General features: G+C 47.2%; 2 protein-coding genes across 4 annotated transcripts in view; both read right to left on the bottom strand.

Annotated features, from left to right (window-relative positions):
* The window catches only part of LOC123374091 (olfactory receptor 52K1-like), a 236,777-nt gene that overhangs the window by 146,318 nt on the left and 73,704 nt on the right, over positions 1-16,755 (bottom strand). The gene's annotated exons all lie outside the window — the stretch shown is intronic.
* LOC123374138 (olfactory receptor 52K1-like) lies at positions 9,745-10,743 on the bottom strand. Its single transcript, XM_045023688.1, has one exon. It carries the CDS (start codon positions 10,741-10,743, stop codon positions 9,745-9,747), a length of 999 nt encoding a protein of 332 aa, XP_044879623.1.

Genomic DNA, 16,755 nt, shown 5'->3' with positions numbered 1-16,755 from the left:
TATGGTTTCCCTACAGTGACGAGCTTTGAGCCTGTTTACAGGTGATAGCTGAGAAGTAGTATCCCCATAGGGCTTCTTGTTTACTATTTGTAGCATGTCTGAAAGCTTTTCCCCAAAATCATGCATGTTACACCTTTTCATAGGATCTACCATCAGTACCAAATTCTTTGTTATAAGATTTCCCATTAGCAACAGACATTGCATCATGAGATTTAACACTAACACCAAATCTTTTATCACAGGTAGGTGTTTCCAAGTATTTTTATTATACCACAACTTCTGCTTGGACACTTTGATTTGTTCAATACCCATTGTGTCTTTCAACTCCTCCCTGAACCTTAACATGTGTTTACTTACTGGTTTTCCTTTCCCCTCAGTATCCCCTTGTAATGGGAGGTGGACTTTGGCGGGACAGTACTGAGAGTATCAATTGAGGACAAATTGCATGGAGTAGGGAAATCAGAGCCGAAGGCTGGGGGTTCTTTACATTTAAAAGATCTAAGTTATAATTGGACTGTGTGTGTGACTGATCCTTTGAGATTGGAAAAACCTTTTCTTTTATATGATGAGATAAGATTTCCAGGAATCATCATCATATCTGACGGGTGTGTCTGGATGGAGGCCTGAGGCTGGGCACTTTAAGGGAACTGCGTTGATTGGACTTCTGAGTAACCAGCTTCTGGGGTTTGTCTGCCCCATTTTGTTTGCAGTTCACCCTAATTGAGTGACCTCAGATGGCTCCCACGGGCAGCACCGTCTCAGGGGTACTGCCGAGCCCTCTGGCACACTAATCTGATTTCCCTCTCACACTGTGATTATGTGACAAGTTGCAGACCCCTCCGTGTCCTGCACTCACGCAGATATTCACAGGCAGGAACACACCCAGCTGAGTTACATGAATGGTTTCACCAGCCACTCATGACCCAACAATAGAGAGGATCCAGCCAATTTCCCCCAACTTAGGACTCCAGAGCTCAACCATCTTGCCCTGGTGAGAAGCCTGACCAGTGTAAGTTTATTACCCAGTCTGTCCCTCCCTCAGTGTGGAGAGCACAATGCACCAGCCCCTGTTCCTGAGCAGGTTTCCCTTTTGTATTTCAAACAACACACTGGTTTAGGTAAAAAACATAAAATCGATTTATTAACTAAAGAAGGATAGATTTAAAGTGATTATAACTAAGTTTAGAGATCAAAGTAAAATACCTAAGAAATAAAGTGAAACCACAATCTGAGTTCTATAACCTAGACAGGGTTTGAATCAAGCAATATCTCACCCTGATGGTACAAATAGTTCATCAAACTTTCATACATGGGCCGGGACTTCTCCTTTTCAGCCTGGGACCACCTCCCCAATCAAAATCTTTTCTCTCTAGCCGTGTTTTGAGGTGTTGAGTTGTGGGGGGAGTGATGCCTACGGCTGATGTCACTTCCCCCTTTTATAGCTTCTGCCACGTGCAGGGAACTTCATTGTCCCACACGAAGCCCCCAGCACAGTTAGTGGGAAAGTACAGGCACAAGATGGAGTCTGGTGTCACATGAGCTGGTCACATTCCCTTGCGTGCTTCAATGAGTCATAGCAGGGACCATTACCCGTATCCTGGCTTGAATGTTCTCAGGAAAGTCCATCAGGTGGGGACAAGCTTCTTCCATGGCTCATTGTGCTTTTTGATGGGACATCAACATGAACAGTCCATTCACAAAGTTCTGGCTCAACTGGATGGAAACTACCTTGTGGACGTTACCACAGAAGCAAACACATTTGAAACACAGATATATAGTCAATATTCATAACTTCAAGCAAAAATGAAACATGCATACAAATAGGATCATCAAACCATAGCTTTTCCATTGACACCTCACATGACATAGTTTCTACAAGATTTGTGGCAACTATATAACAATGGTTAATATGGGGGTGCCAGGGTGTTGTTTTGGGGTACAGCCAGGAAGCTGATGGAACCGCTCTCCCTCAAACCATTTAGCTGGGTTGGCCTCTCCCCCTGCTTTGCTGGTGACATACAGGCAGCCAGCCCCCCTGGCCTCTGTTATCACCCAACACAACAGCAGGTGGTGTCACCCCCAATTGAGTTACCTGAGTGCTTTACCTAATCCACTCATGGACCAACAATGGAGGCACCAGAGAAGTTCCCAGCTTCCAGCATTGCACCTCTACTGGAGCATACACCCAGAATTAGACCTTCTTGCACTGCACAGAGATCTGTACAGCGTAAATTCATTAAATAGTCCGCTCCTCCCTCGATGAGGGGAAGATCTGCACCAGCCTTTGCTAACGGAGCTAAGATTCCCAAACACCTCACTCAAAAGCAAACTGGTTAAGATAAAACATAAATCAGGTTTATTAACTACAGAAGGATGGATGTTATGTAATTATAAGAGATAGGAAACAGATCAAAGCAGGTTACTTTGGAAATCAAACAAACTTGCATTCTAAGACTTATACACACTAGATAGAATCATAGAATATCAGGTTGGAAGGGACCTCAGGAGGTCATCTACTCCAACCCCCTGCTTAAAGCAGAATCAATCCCCAACTAAATCATCCCAGCCAGGCCTTTGTCAAGCCTGACCTTAAAAACCTCTAAGGAAGGAGATTCCACCACCTCCCTAGATAACCCATTCCAGTGTTCACCATCCTCCTAGTGAAAACCCTGGGTTTAGCAGGCCAATACTCAAACCATTGAGCAATCCCTCTCCCCTTCTGCAGATTAAACAATCCCACTTCCCTCAGACTTTCATGTGCTCCAGTCTCCTAATAATTTTTGTTGCCCTCCACTGGACTCTTTCCAATTTGTCCACATCCTTCTTGTAGTGTGGGGCCCAAAACTGGACATAATACTCCAGATGATGCCTCACCAATATCTAACAGAGTGGAATGATCACATCCCTCAATATGCTGGCAATGCCCCTCCGTATACTGCCCAAAATGCCGTTAGCCTTCTTGGCAACAAGGGCACACTGTTGACTCATATCCAGCTTCTCATCCACAGTAACCACTAGGTCCTTTTCTGCAGAACTGCTGCCTAGCTATTCGGTCCCTAGTCTGTAGCAGTGCATGGGATTCTTCCGTCCTAAGTGCAGGACTCTGCACTTGCCCTGGTTGAACCTCATCAGATTTCTTTTGGCCCAATCCTCTAATTTGTCTAGGTCCCTCTGTATCCTATCCCTACCCTCCAGCATATCAACCACTCCTCCCAGTTTAGTGTCATCTGCAAACTTGCTGAGAGTGCAGTCCACACCATCCTCCAAATCGTTAATGAAGATATTGAACAAAACCGGCCCCAGGTCCAACCCTTAGGGCACTCCGCTTTGTACCGGCTGCCAACTAGACATGGAGCCATTGATCACTGCCCGTTGAGGCCGATGATCTAGCCAGCTTTCTAACCCCTTATGGTCCAGTCATCCAGTCCATACTTCTTTAACTTATGGGAAAGAATACTGTGGGAGACCAAATCAAAAGTTTTGCTATAGTCAAGGAATAACACGTCCACTGCTTTCCCCTCATCCACAGAGCCAGTTATCTCCTCATAGAAGACAATTAGGTTAGTCAGGCATGACTTGCCCTTGGTGAATCCATGCTCACTGTTCCTGATCACTTTCCTCTCCTCTAAGTGCTACAGAATCGATTCCTTGAGGATCAGCTCCATGATTTTTCCAGGGACAGAGGTGATGCTGACTGGCCTGTAGTTCCCCAGATCCTCCTTCTTCCCTTTTTAAAAGATGGGCACTACATTAGCCTTTTTCCAGTCATCCGAGACCTCCCCCGATCGCCATGAGTCTTCAAAGATAATGGCCAATGGCTGTGCAATCACATCCGCCAACTCCTTTAGCACCCTCGGATGCAGCACATCCGGCCCCATGGACTTGTGCTCTTCTAGCTTTTTTAAATAGTCCTGAACCACTTCTTTCTCCACAGAGGGCTGTGAATTAGAATTGTCTATATCTCACCCCGACTGATGATACAAGCAGGCTTACAGAGTCTTGAGGCACAGGCTGCATCTGCTTTGCAGTCTGGGTTCCCCTCCCCCATTCAAAGTCTTATGTCTTAGGCCTGGTCTACACTAGGACTTTAAATCGAATTTAGCAGCGTTAATTCGAACTAACCGCTCAACCGTCCACACCAGGAAGCCATTTAATTTGAACTAGAGGGCTCTTTAGTTCGAATTTGGTACTCCACCCCGACAGGTGGAGTAACGCTAAATTCGACATGGCTAGTTCGAATTAGGCTAGGTGTGGATGGAAATCGAACTTAGTAGCTCCGGGAGCTATCCCACAGTGCACCACTCTGTTGACGCTCTGGACAGCAGTCCGAGCTTCGATGCTCTGACCAGCCACACAGGAAACGACCCGGGAAAATTTGAATTCCTTTTCCTTTCTGGACAGTTAGAATCTCATTTTGTGGTTGGACATCGGGGCAAGCTCAGCAGCACCGGCAGCAATGCAGAGCTCTCCAGCAGAGGAGTTCATGTAATCTCTGAATAGAAAGAGGGACCCGGCATAGACTGACCGGGAACTCTTCGATCTGATCGGTGTGGGGGGCGAGTAGTCTGTGCTTTCGGAGCTGCGCTCCAACAAACGGAATGCAAAGACCTACGAGAAGGTCTCCAAAGCCATGATACAGACAGAGGATACAGCCGTCATGCAACGCAGTGCCACGTGAAAATCAAGGACCCCAGACAAGCCTACCAAAAAATCAAAGCGGCCAACGGATGCTACGGAGCCTGCCACCACTGCCCCACCAGTGACCATGGACTCTGATGATGGGACAGTGTCGACGGACAGTTCCTCGACGATGTTCACGGACGGGGAAGATGAGGAAGGGTTTGTGGAGGACGAGGCAGGCGACAGCGCTTACAACGCTGGTGTCCCCGACAGCCAGGATCTCTTCATCACCGTCACGGAGATCCCCTACCAACCCTCCCCGGCCATGAACCCGGATCCTGAATCAGGGGTAGGAGCAGTCGGTAAGTGCTTTAACCATGTTAACTTTTATTCTTAATATAACAGCAATCTGAAGTGTGTGAAAAGGAGGTCTCTGTATATATGGTGATAGAACAGAAATCCTCCTGGGAGATCTCCACGAAGCTCTCCTGCCGTTAATCGATAAGCATCAGCAGGAGGTTCCTGGGGAGAGCTGCCTTATTGGGTGCTCCGTGATAGCACACTTTTCCGCGCGAGGCTTTCATGCGGTATTCAGGGAGCACTGCCTCCCAGAGCACGGCTGCATAGGTCCGTGGTTCGTGCTAGATTTCACACAGCATGCGCTCTCTATCTCCTTCAGTGCCCGTCCTCACGGTTATCTCGCTCGGAGACTCCTGCATCTAAGTAGGGGAATTACTGTAATGTTACGCCTGGTCCAAAGTATTTTTAAAAAATCTCCGGACAGACGGCATAGCACAGACTCAGCACGCAGCTGCGTGACGAGCGTAACGGAAAGCCAAAGAATCAAATGGACGCTCATGGAGGGAGGGGGGAACGAGGACGCAAGGTATCCCACAGTTCCTGCTGTCTCCGAAAAGCATTTGCATTCTTGGCTGATCTCCAAATGCTTCTAGGGTCAAACACAGTGTCCGCGGTGGGTCGGGGCATAGCTCGGCAATTTACGCACCCCCCCCGACCCCCAAAAGTTAAAGGGAAAACAATCCTCTGTTGACTCTTTTACATGTCACCGTATCTGTACTGAATGCTGAAGATAGACGCACTGCTGCAGCACTCAACAACAACATCCTTCCTCCCACCCCGCCATGGGTGGCTGATGGTACAATAGGACTGCTACCCGTCCTCATCATCAGCCTATTGGCACATGGGGCAGTGCAAAAGGACTGGTAACCATACCAACTTGCTTGGGACAGGTCGATCAAGGTCGCCTGGTCCTAATTTTTCATGGTAGATGGTGCAGTATGGCTGGTAACCGTCCTCATCATTGCAACAGGGGGCTGAGCTCCATCAGCCCCCACCCTTCATTGTAAAGAAAAGATTCAATTGCCCCTGGACTAGCAGAGGGATGATTGGCTCCCTCCTCCACACCCCTTAATGTGGACTATCATTGCAGCTGGAGGCTTCCTTCCACTCATTTCTCACAAACGACTACCTGTGTCTTATTCATGCATTCTATATTACTTCATCACACAAGTGGGGGGACAATGGTATTGGAACCCAGGAAGGCTGGGGGAAGAACGGAATGAACAGCTGGGGTTGTTTCAGGAGCACACCCTGTGAATAGCATTCAGCTCAAAATTTATGCATGATTGGCCAGAGAGCAGCTGTGCTCTCTGGTTCTATGATACAGTGGTTCTCTAGTACAGTTGCCCATATTCTAGGCAGGACTGATTCTATTTTTAGATACCCAAAAAGGAGGGATTGACTCGGGGAGTCATTCCCAAATTTTGCTTTTGCGCCCCTGGCTGATCGGCCAGGGGCACTTATGACAGCACCAAATGGCGCAGTGCAAAAGGACAGGTAACCATGACCATCTTATTACCGTCTTCTTACCAGTTCATGGTATGGTAGACAGTACAGTATGCCTGGTAACCATCGCTGCTGTCATGCAAAAGCAAAAGCATGCTGCTGTGTAGCGCTGCTGGTCCGCCTCTGTCAGCGGCATCTAGTACACATACGGTGACATACACAAAAGGCAAAATAGGGTCCATTGTTGCCACGCTATGGCGTGTGCCAGGGCATTTCATGGAAAACGTGCTCGAAATGATTGTCTGCCGTTGCTTTCCCGGAGGAAGGAATGACTGGCGACATTTACCCAGAATCCACCGCGCAAATGATTTGTGCAACAGCAGGCACAGGGGTCTCAACAAAAAATTCACAGAGACAGCCTAGACTCAGTTAATTGTTCACAAAAAAGTATCTTTGCAAGGAATTCACTAACTGTTTCCCATCTCACAGCTTCCACTGTCTCCAGACCTTCCACAGCATCCCCCTCGCAGAGGCTGGCGAAGATTAGGCGGCGAAAGAAAAAGACAAGGGACACGATTTTCGATGAATGTGTGGGCTGCTACCTAGCCGAGGCGGACCAGCAGAGGCAGTGGAGGGAGAAAGTCTCTCTGTACCAGCGCTCACACAGCGAATGGGAGGAGAGGTGGCATGAGGAACACAAGCAGGCGACTCAAGCAATGCTTGTACTAGTGAGGGAGCAAACGGACACGCTCCGGCGACTTGTGTATGTTCTGCAGGACCGCTGCAGGACAGAGCCCCCGGCAGTATCTCTGCAACCGCCCTCCCCCGCCACAAAGTCACATACCCCCCTCACCCTAAATAACCAGGAGGATGCCCGCCCTGGGCCGTGAATACTGTCACTGCACCCCAGCAGAGTGCTCAAGTAACCAAAAGCTCTCATACCCTACGCTTGCATAAGTCCTTCCCTTCCGGACTCAAACAAGTCCCAATCCCAGTCCCATCCCATAACTGTGTACTTAAGTAATAAAAATACTTTGCTGTTAAGTACTGTTTCCGTCATGTTTTTTCACTGAAGACTGTGTTTGAATGGGGTGCGTGGGGAAGTGCGTTGCTAATTGCATAGGACAGGCACCTTTCCCAGGGTACAGACACGGGCGCCGGATCAGCAGCGGGTCACACACACAGTGCAGTCAGTAGGCACCGTGGTCGGTATGGGAGGTGGTTTCCAGGATCTGTGTGGGCGGGGGAGATGTGACTTTGCAGCGGGGGAGGGCGGTTACAGATCTTATACAGCGGTCCTTGTCCTGGACCGCTGAGTCACGCAGCAGAGGAATCTGTATCCGTCCTCCTCCGCCACAAGGCCACATAGCCCCCCGCACACAGAATCCCAAAAAGGAGGGATGGCAGGCTCCGTTGAAACAAGCAGTCCGGCAATGCGGACCGCTGTAGGAGCAGGAGCCTGTCATTCCTTGAGTTTAGAGGCGGTCTTTACATCAGCGCACACCCTACCCACCACAGTCTGTGTTCCAGTTTCAACCCTTTAACGAAAAGTCATGAATAAAGAAACCTCTCCTCAGTAACAGTGTGACATGTATTTTATTTTTACACGTGTCTTGGAAGTGGGGGAAACGGGGAGAACGGGGTATTTAACCGAAGAGGAGAGTCAACAGTAACTGGGTAAAGAAACATGGGCAGGTTCAGCTTCTCTGTAAAGAAACTGAACAGTCACAGGTCACGCTGCTCGCTGCTCGCTGGTATTTGAAGAGTTCCTTGTCGCTGTCCCAGGCGCCTGTATAGGGCTTCATGAGCAAGTGCATTAGCGGGCAGGCTGGGTCACCGAGGATCACTATAGGCAAATGCACATCCACAACAGTTATTTCGTGGTACGGGAAGAAACTACCTTCCTGCAGGCGTCTGAGCAGCCCACAGTTCCTGAGAACACACGCATCAGGAACCTTGCCCGGCCATCCGACGTTCATGTTGGTAAAACGTCCCCTATGGTCCCCCAGTGCTTGCAGAACCATTGAAAAGTAGCCCAATTTCTCAGCAGCTGAATGTGGAAGAGGTGGACGATAAAGTGCGAGGAGGAGAAAACGGCGAGGATCGCAGCAGGCTCCATGCTTGCAGTGCTGTGGCGTCCACGCTGTCACTGACCAGAAAAGTGCACGAACAGATTGCCCGCAGGCGCTTTCAGGGAGGGAGGGAGTGAGGGCGTGATTGACGGTTCAATGACGACAGTTACCCAAAACCACCCTCGACACATTTTTTTCCCCCAGCAGGCATTGGGGGCTCTACCCAGCATTCCAATGGGCAGCGGGGAGTGCGGGAACTGTGGGATAGCTTCCCACAGTGCACCGCTTCCAAAGTCGACGCTGGCCCCGTGAATGTGGACTCAGAAATTCGAATTAGTGTATTTAGTATGGATACACAAATTCGACTTCATAAGGTCGAATCCACAAATTCGAACTAAGTTGATTCGAAATAGTCTTGTAGTGTAGACAAGGCCTTACAGAGCTTCTTGCACGTGTTGAGTTGTGCGGGAATGAAGACAAGAGATGATGTCACTCCCCATCCTTTATAGTTTCTTCCAGCTTGCTGGAAAGTCTATGTATGTGACATGGGTGGTCTGCCTCCATTGGACAAACATTCTCCATTGTCTCCGTACTCCCTCCGAGTAGGCTTTCTTATACAGAGTTCCTGAGCTAGTGGTTTCTTCCCTGGATGAGTGTTGACAACAGCAATTAACAGTGTCTGGCTACTCCTTTGACATACGTAAAAGGCTGGTTTTGGGTGTTTCCAGCCTCACATCACACTTTAGTAACTCACACATCGCAGGATTTCATAGCTTCACATACAATGAGAGTGCATACAATCCGAGGGGATATCAATGTTTAGCAGATTAAGACTTTAAGAATGATACCTCATAGGGCATATTTTGTACAAGACATACCATAATTACATCGCCATGGTAAATATGGGTGCTTTGGGGTGCAGAGTGTCACAGGGATGATCCAGAGAGTGACAGGGGGTGTGAAGGAGAGGAGCGAGTGAGGGGCAAGGCCTTGAGGGGAAGAGGCAGAGCAGAGAGGTGGGGCCTCAGGCTTCCAGTTACCAGCAATTAGAAAGGTGGCAACCCTATCAGTTGTACATAGGGAGATTCCCCAGTTTGTCATGCTGACACAGCACAGTAAGGTCAGGAAAGGATTTAATGTCTTCTTGACTGGCTAGTCAGTGATTCAGGGAAGAGGGCCCAGCACCATGTCACCAGACAGCTCTGCATAGAGCTCGGTCTGAGATCCAGAGAACCAGGAGAAAACTTTAGGTCCATTTATGAGTAAAGAGCTTGAGCAGCCTTACCCGGATCTGTTGGTTCCTCGCCCCATAGATGATGGGGTTTAGCATGGGGGGCAGCAGGAGGTACATGTTGGCCATGAGAATGTGTAAATGCTGGGCCACATTGTGCCCAAAACGGTTGGTGAGGAAGGAGAAGAGAGCTGGGATGCAAGAGGCTAAGATGACACAGAGGTGGGAGCCGCAGGTCCCAAAAGTCTTGAGCCGGGCGTCCTTTGTTGGGAGTCTGAAGATGGCCCTGAGGATCTGGGTATAGGACAGGGTGACAAAAAACACATCCAGCGTGGTCACGAAGAATGCCACAGAGAGGCTGTAGTAACTACTGACGCTGATGTCGGCGCAGGCCAGCTTCACCACAGCTATGTGCTCACAGTACGTGTTTGGAATGATGTTGGTTCTGCAATATGGCCACCTCCTTGCCAGGAAGGGATGGGGCAGTATGAGCATGATGCCACGCAGCACCATGGCCAGGCCAATTTTGGCCACCACAGGATTTGTCAGGGTGGTGGAATGTCTCAGGGGATCGCAGATGGCCACGTAGCGATCAAAAGCCATGGCAACAAGGATCCCAGACTCTATCACAGAGAAGCTGAGAATGAAGTACATCTGGGTGAGGCAGGCACTGAAATTGATCTCCCTGGAATTGAACCAGAAAATGCTCAGCATTTTGGGTAGGATGGCTGTAGACACTACCAGGTCAATGATGGCCAGCATGCAGAGGAAATAGTACATGGGTACATGGAGGCTCGGCTCCGTCTTTACCATAAACAGGATGGTGAAGTTCCCCAAGATGGTTATGGTGTACATGGTGCAGAAGGGGATGGAGATCCAAACATGGGCTGCCTCCAGGCCAGGAATACCCAGCAGGATGAAGGTGGAGGGATTGATGAAGTCGGTTGAGTTGGAATCTGACATGGTGAAGGGGAGAAGGTGTCCAACACTGAGGCAGAACGGTGTTTCCTGCATATACTGTATGTTCCCCTGACTTCCTGTATGTGTCGAGGGTCTTGGGTGATGGTCGCAGGACAAACACCTGGATGGAGAGACAATGTTAATATGAGACAATACATGCACAAGTGGAGGCTGTGAAGCAGATTGGTCGCTCTTCACACACTGAAAAATGACATTTTCATTATTCAGATAAATGAATTATGAACAAGTGACCCTCCTAATGACAATTCTATATTTTATGGTGCTCCCTGCATCAATAGTTTCTCCACATCATGGTGTGAGAAACCTTAGTAAGCACCAGCAGGAAAGACGAGTGTGTACTGGTTATCCCTTATTGTTCTCTAGGTCTTGTCTACACTGCCAAGTTTTTTCACCAAAAAGCAACATTTGGTGACAAAATAGCGGAGGTGTAAATATTACAAAGCCACTTTTGATGACGGAATTCCTCAGTTTCAGGGATGTAATAAATCCATCTTGACGAGAGTTGCAATGTTTTTATGCAACATTTTTGTCTCCAAAGTGCCAGTGTAGACACTGTTCTTGATGTTATCACTGTAATTGGCCAATTGCTTTTCTCCCATGCCCAACGTCCCCCACGCCTGGGAACACTCACCATGCTTCCAGTGTTCACCAGCATGTGTGCTTGTCAAGGGTCAACCGGAAAGTGACTGGTATGTTATCAGCAGTGTGTTTTAATGTAGTGTTTCAGCGCTGTACGTGTACTTAACAATAATGCTTCTCTTTATTGCTACTTGTGCTTTTCCAGATATGTCCTTGAAAGGAGGCACCCCCTCCACTCCAGCCGAGGGTCTCCACCAGATAAAAAAGCAACCAAGACGGAGCAAGGAAGATATGTTCTGGGAGGTGCTGCAGTAATCTGATGCAGACAAGACAGAATGAAGGCAGTGGAAGGAAAGCGATAAACAGGAAAGAAAAGAAAATGAGAGATTCACTAGGGATGCAATGGAGAGGCTGATAAAAGTTTTCTAGTGGCTAATGAACATGCTGCAGTCCCTCCTGATGCTTCACACTGAGAAGATGGGTCCTTGCCTTCCCCTTCAGCACATTGAGAACTCTTTCCCTTGTTCTCCCCAAACTCTATCTGCACATTTCTTTCTGATTTCTGGGATGTCTCACTTTCCCGTTCACTCCACTGCCACAGACACCTTTTCAAATGAAAATTAAATCTCCTAGAACTGGAAGGGATTATGAAAGGTCATTGAGTCCAGCCCCCTGCCTTCACTAGCAGGACCAAGTACTGATTTTACCCCAGATCCCAAAGTGGCACCCTCATGGATTGAGCTCAGAACCCTGGGTTTAGCAGGCCAATGCTCAAACAACTGAGTTATCCCTCCCCCCACATATACTCAGCTGTGTGTGTGTGCATGGTGTGGTGGGTTTTTTGGCAATAAAAGCAAAGTTATTTGAATAATAAGCACTCTTTATTTGTTTCCATTGAAGTTATGATAGCAGAAAGCAACAGCAAAGCAGCAGGCACTTTTATCATTTCCTTACATTGAACCCTGGGCCTGAACAATCACAAGAGCTTCCTACCCTACCAAAACTGGACTTCATTCTGCATTACAATTCCATGCATAGCAATAAACATTACTTCTCATTTTAAAAGTATTGTCGCAAAGCCTCCCTGATTCCAATTGCCCTCCTCTGTTCCCTCTAATAGCCTTGGTATCTGACTGCTCAAAATCAGCAACTGTTCTGTCTGAGCAGTGCACCCCTGAGCAAACTTTTTGCCCTTACCTTAACAAATATTATACAAGGTGCAACACATGGCTACAACCGTGGGAATATTTTCCTCACTGAGGTCTAACCTGTCATAAAGGCATCACCAGCGCGCTTTTAAGGTGCCAAATGCACATTCTATGGTCACCCTGTTCCTACTCAGCCTATTGTTGAAATGCTCCTTACTGTTATCCAGGTTTCCCATGTACAGGTTCATGAGCCACGGCATTGAGGGGTATGCCAGGTCTCCCAGAATTACTATGAGCATTTCTATGTGGGGATCTTCTGGTTTCTAAATATTCATGCATCATGCACTTTTCTGGACCACCCTGCACTGATGTCCATGAAACACCCACAGTGATCCTCGAGTGCTTGCAACACCATGGAGGAGTACCCTTTCCGATTGATATATTCCATCACAAGGTGTCCAGTGCCAAAATTGGAATATGCATGATATCTGTCACCCCTCTGCAGTTGGGGAAATTCATTTCTGCAAAGCCATCCACAATGTCATGCACGTTGCCAAGAGACACGGTCTTGTGGTGTAGGATGCGCTTAACAGCCCTGCACGCTTGCGTTAACACAGCCTCAATGGTCGACTTCCCAGCTGCAAACTGATTTGCGACCAACCAGTAGCAGCCTGGAGTCGCCAGCTTCCACAATGTGATCGTCATGTGCTTCGCCACTGACACTGCAGCTCTCATTTGGGTGGCTTTAAAAATCCAAAAGTTCTGCAGCTACTGCTCATTATCCCTGACTTGCATAATGATGTGATTCCACCCCTCAGTGCTAGTTTCCCAAGCCCAAAAGTGACGTTCTACCATGCTCAGATGTTCTGTGAATGCCAAAAGCAATCTAACGCTGCTGCTATCCATGTCAGACACCACATCAGGAAACTGTGACTCCTGTTGCCTTCGCAACTTCAAGATTGATTCCACTGCCATTTGTGATGTGCTACTGACAGCTAGCAGAGCAGTGCTGGATCCATTCCTGCAGATAGAGGTGGTTGGCTGAGCAGAAAACAAGGGACATTGGAAAATGCCGCGAACTGGAGACGGAAGCACATCGAGTGCTGGGGTGGAGAGCAATGCATCATGGGACATTGAGCCCGGAGCCATAATGTACTGTGATCCACTCTGCCTTCCCACAACACCTATGTGCACAAGATGGAGAGCTGAACAGTGGGATAGCTGCCCACAGTACATTGCTCTCACCGTTGCTGTGACCGCCCCACATGTGGACACGCTATGTTGAAAAAGACAGTGTGAACATGCAACAAGGATTTTCTTTAAAGGCTTTTTGGTCATTGACTAAACTTTCAGTGAAAGAAATCTGCCAGTGTACACCTAGCCTTAGTGCAATGAAAGCCAAGCTACAGAGCCATGCTGTAGGGAGTTTCCCATTCACCTAGTTACTGAAAATCTGAGAGTGAGGAAAAAAAACCCTTTGCCAAGACGTGTGCCGGGGGAAACATTCCAACTAGAACACACCTCAGGGAAAAGGCTATGAGAAGGGGGAGGCTGGCATATGCGACAGACTGAGAAGTCTGGGACTGTTTAGTTTAGAGAAGAGACAAATAAGGGAGCACAGGATAGAGAAGAGCAAAATAAAAGAACGGAACCGATTACATTGAAATGGATAAACAGAGAGGAGCTCCCAACCAGTAATAGCGATCAACAGATACCCTTCCAAAGGGCTAATTCCCCAAAGCTGAGACAAATTATCAGCAAAACTGATTGGGAGGAAAATTTAGACAGAAAAATGTGAATGCAAAATGGTTTTCCAAAGGTGGCTGGAGCCATCTGTCCTGGATGATTTCGACACAACAAACCCTGCATCTTGGCAGGGGGTTAGACTAGCTGACACTTGCAGTCTTGGGGGTCTATGATTCTACAATCAGTAGCTCTCAGCTCCCAACCAGTAATAGTGATCTACAGATACCCTTCAAAAGGGCTAATTCCCCAAAGTTGAGGCAAACTATCAGCAAAACTGATTGGGAGGAAAAATTTAGACAGAAAAATGGGAATGAAAAATGGGAGTTCTTTAAGAAGATTTTATTAGAGAGCTAAAAAGCCACGATTTCACAATCAAGAAAGTGGGGAACTTTGGTTAAAAACCCAGGTCAGTAGGAAAGTGAAGGCAGCAATTAAGGGGGAAAAAGCAACGTAGAACAAATAGGAATAAGGGCTAAGGAGAACAAAAAGGAGGTTATGAAGTATATTAAGAACAAAAGAAATCCTAGAAAAGATAAAGGCCAATTTCTAGAGGGAGAAAGCAAACTTGTTAATGTTGCAGAAAAGGTAGATGCGTTCAAGGAATATTTTTGTTCTGCATTTGGAAAGAAGCAGCAGGAGGTGCTTATATGACATGCAGTGATTAAAACCTTTCCAGTCCATTAGCAGTCATGGAGGATGTTAAACAACATCTACAGTAGAACCTCAGAGTTACAAACACCAGTGTTACGAACTGACCAATCAACCACACATCTCATTCGAAAGCAGAAGTAGGCAATCAGGCAGCAGCAGAGCCCCCCACCCCTGCCCCCCGCAAACGAAAAAACAAGAGAGTTCTGCATTAAACGTAAAGTATTACAAAAATAAAGGGAAAGTTTTTAAAAAAAGATTTGACAAGATTAAGAAACAATGGAAAAGCTGATATGGGATTAGTTAAAAAAAGTCTAGGAGTATAATTAATGCCAGTCAACAACATGGCTTATGGAAAACAGGTCTTGTCAAACAAATTTAATTTCATCCTTTCATGAGAGTACACATTTGGTTGATCTAGAGAACCAAGCAGATGCAACAGACTTAGATTTTTCTGAGGCATTTGATTTAGCAGGGGAAAACATTCAGTTAAAAAAAATGAACACTATATAGTATCAGTAGAGCACATGTTAAGTGGACTAAAAGCTGGCTATCTGACAGATCTCAGAAAGCTGTTGTCAATGGGCCATTGTCAGTGAATGGGAGTGTTTCTAGTGGGGTTCTGCAGGGATCAGTTCTAGGCCAGATGATATTCAATTTTTTCATCAGTGATCTGGAAGCAAATAGAAAATCATTGCAAGTAAAATTTACAGACGACAGAAAGCTTGGCAGAGTAATTACAATGACGTAGCCAGGGCAGGCATAATGGTTGATCTGGAGCATTTGTTGAGCTGGGACCATGAAAACAAAATGTTTTAATACAGTCAAATGCACAGTGGTCCTGTCGGAACAGGAAATGCAGGCCTGACCCCCAGGCCAAGGCACGGTATTATGGAATGCAGGGACCCTGAAAAGGGTTTAAGGGTCATTGTGGACAACCAACTCATCATAAGCTCCCAGTGCGATGCTGTGGCCAAAATTGCTAATGCTCCTTGGATGCATAATCAGGGGAGAGGTGAGCTGGAGCAGGGGAAAGATTTTATCTCTGCACATGGCATTGATGAAACCGACTGTGTCAAGTTCTGGTGTCCACATTTCAAAAAGGAGGTTGAAAAACTGGAGAGGGTGCAGAAATTGGAGAGGGTGCAGAAAAAAACCACAAAAATGATTGGAGAAAATGCCTTACAGAGAGAGAGAGATTTAAAGAGCTTCATATATTTATCTCATCAAAAAGACAATCAAGCAGAGACTTCCATGGGGAGAAAACCGTGAGTAGTAAGGAGCTCTGTAATCTAGTCTGGAAAGGCAGAGGAAGACCCAATGGTTGGAAGCTGAAGCCAGACAAATTCCATTGGAAATAAGGGCCAAATGATTAGTACTGAAGGTGATTAACCGGTGGGACAAACTGCAAATGGAAGTGGTGGATTCTCCAACTCCCCATGTCTGCAGATCCAGACTGGATGCTTTTGTGGAAGATCTGCTTGAGGGCTTGTCTACACTTAAAACACTACAGCAGCACTGCAAAGCGCTTAAGTGTAGACACTACTTACAGCGACGGCAGGGGTTTTCCCGTTAGTGTAGGTAATTCACCTTCCCGAGAGGTGGTAGCGAGGTTGATGGAAGAATTGTTCCGTTGACCTCATGCTGTTTACACCAGGGTTAGGTAGATAGCGACTGCTCTCAGGGGTGTGGATTATTTCGCTGTTGCAAAAAAAGCAAATGCAATTTTGGGTTGCATTAACAGAGGCATAGCGCACAAGTCATGGTACTCAGCACTCTCTCTACTCGGCACTGGTTAGGTCTCAGTTGGAGTGCTGTGCGCAATTTTGGTCACCTCTGTCTAGAAACGATGTAGAGAAACTGGAAAGGATCCAGAGTTGAGCGACAAAGATGATCCAAGGGATGGAATGCAAACCATAGGAGC

The sequence above is a fragment of the Mauremys mutica genome, chromosome 1 (assembly GCF_020497125.1).
Source record: "Mauremys mutica isolate MM-2020 ecotype Southern chromosome 1, ASM2049712v1, whole genome shotgun sequence".
Lineage (NCBI taxonomy): Eukaryota > Metazoa > Chordata > Testudines > Geoemydidae > Mauremys > Mauremys mutica.
This window is presented reverse-complemented; position numbering and strand designations above follow the sequence as displayed.

Excerpts from the sequence above, each read along its gene's own strand:
- LOC123374138 (XM_045023688.1), bottom strand. The coding sequence starts at position 10,743 with ATGCAGGAAACACCGTTCTGCCTCAGTGTTGGACACCTTCTCCCCTTC.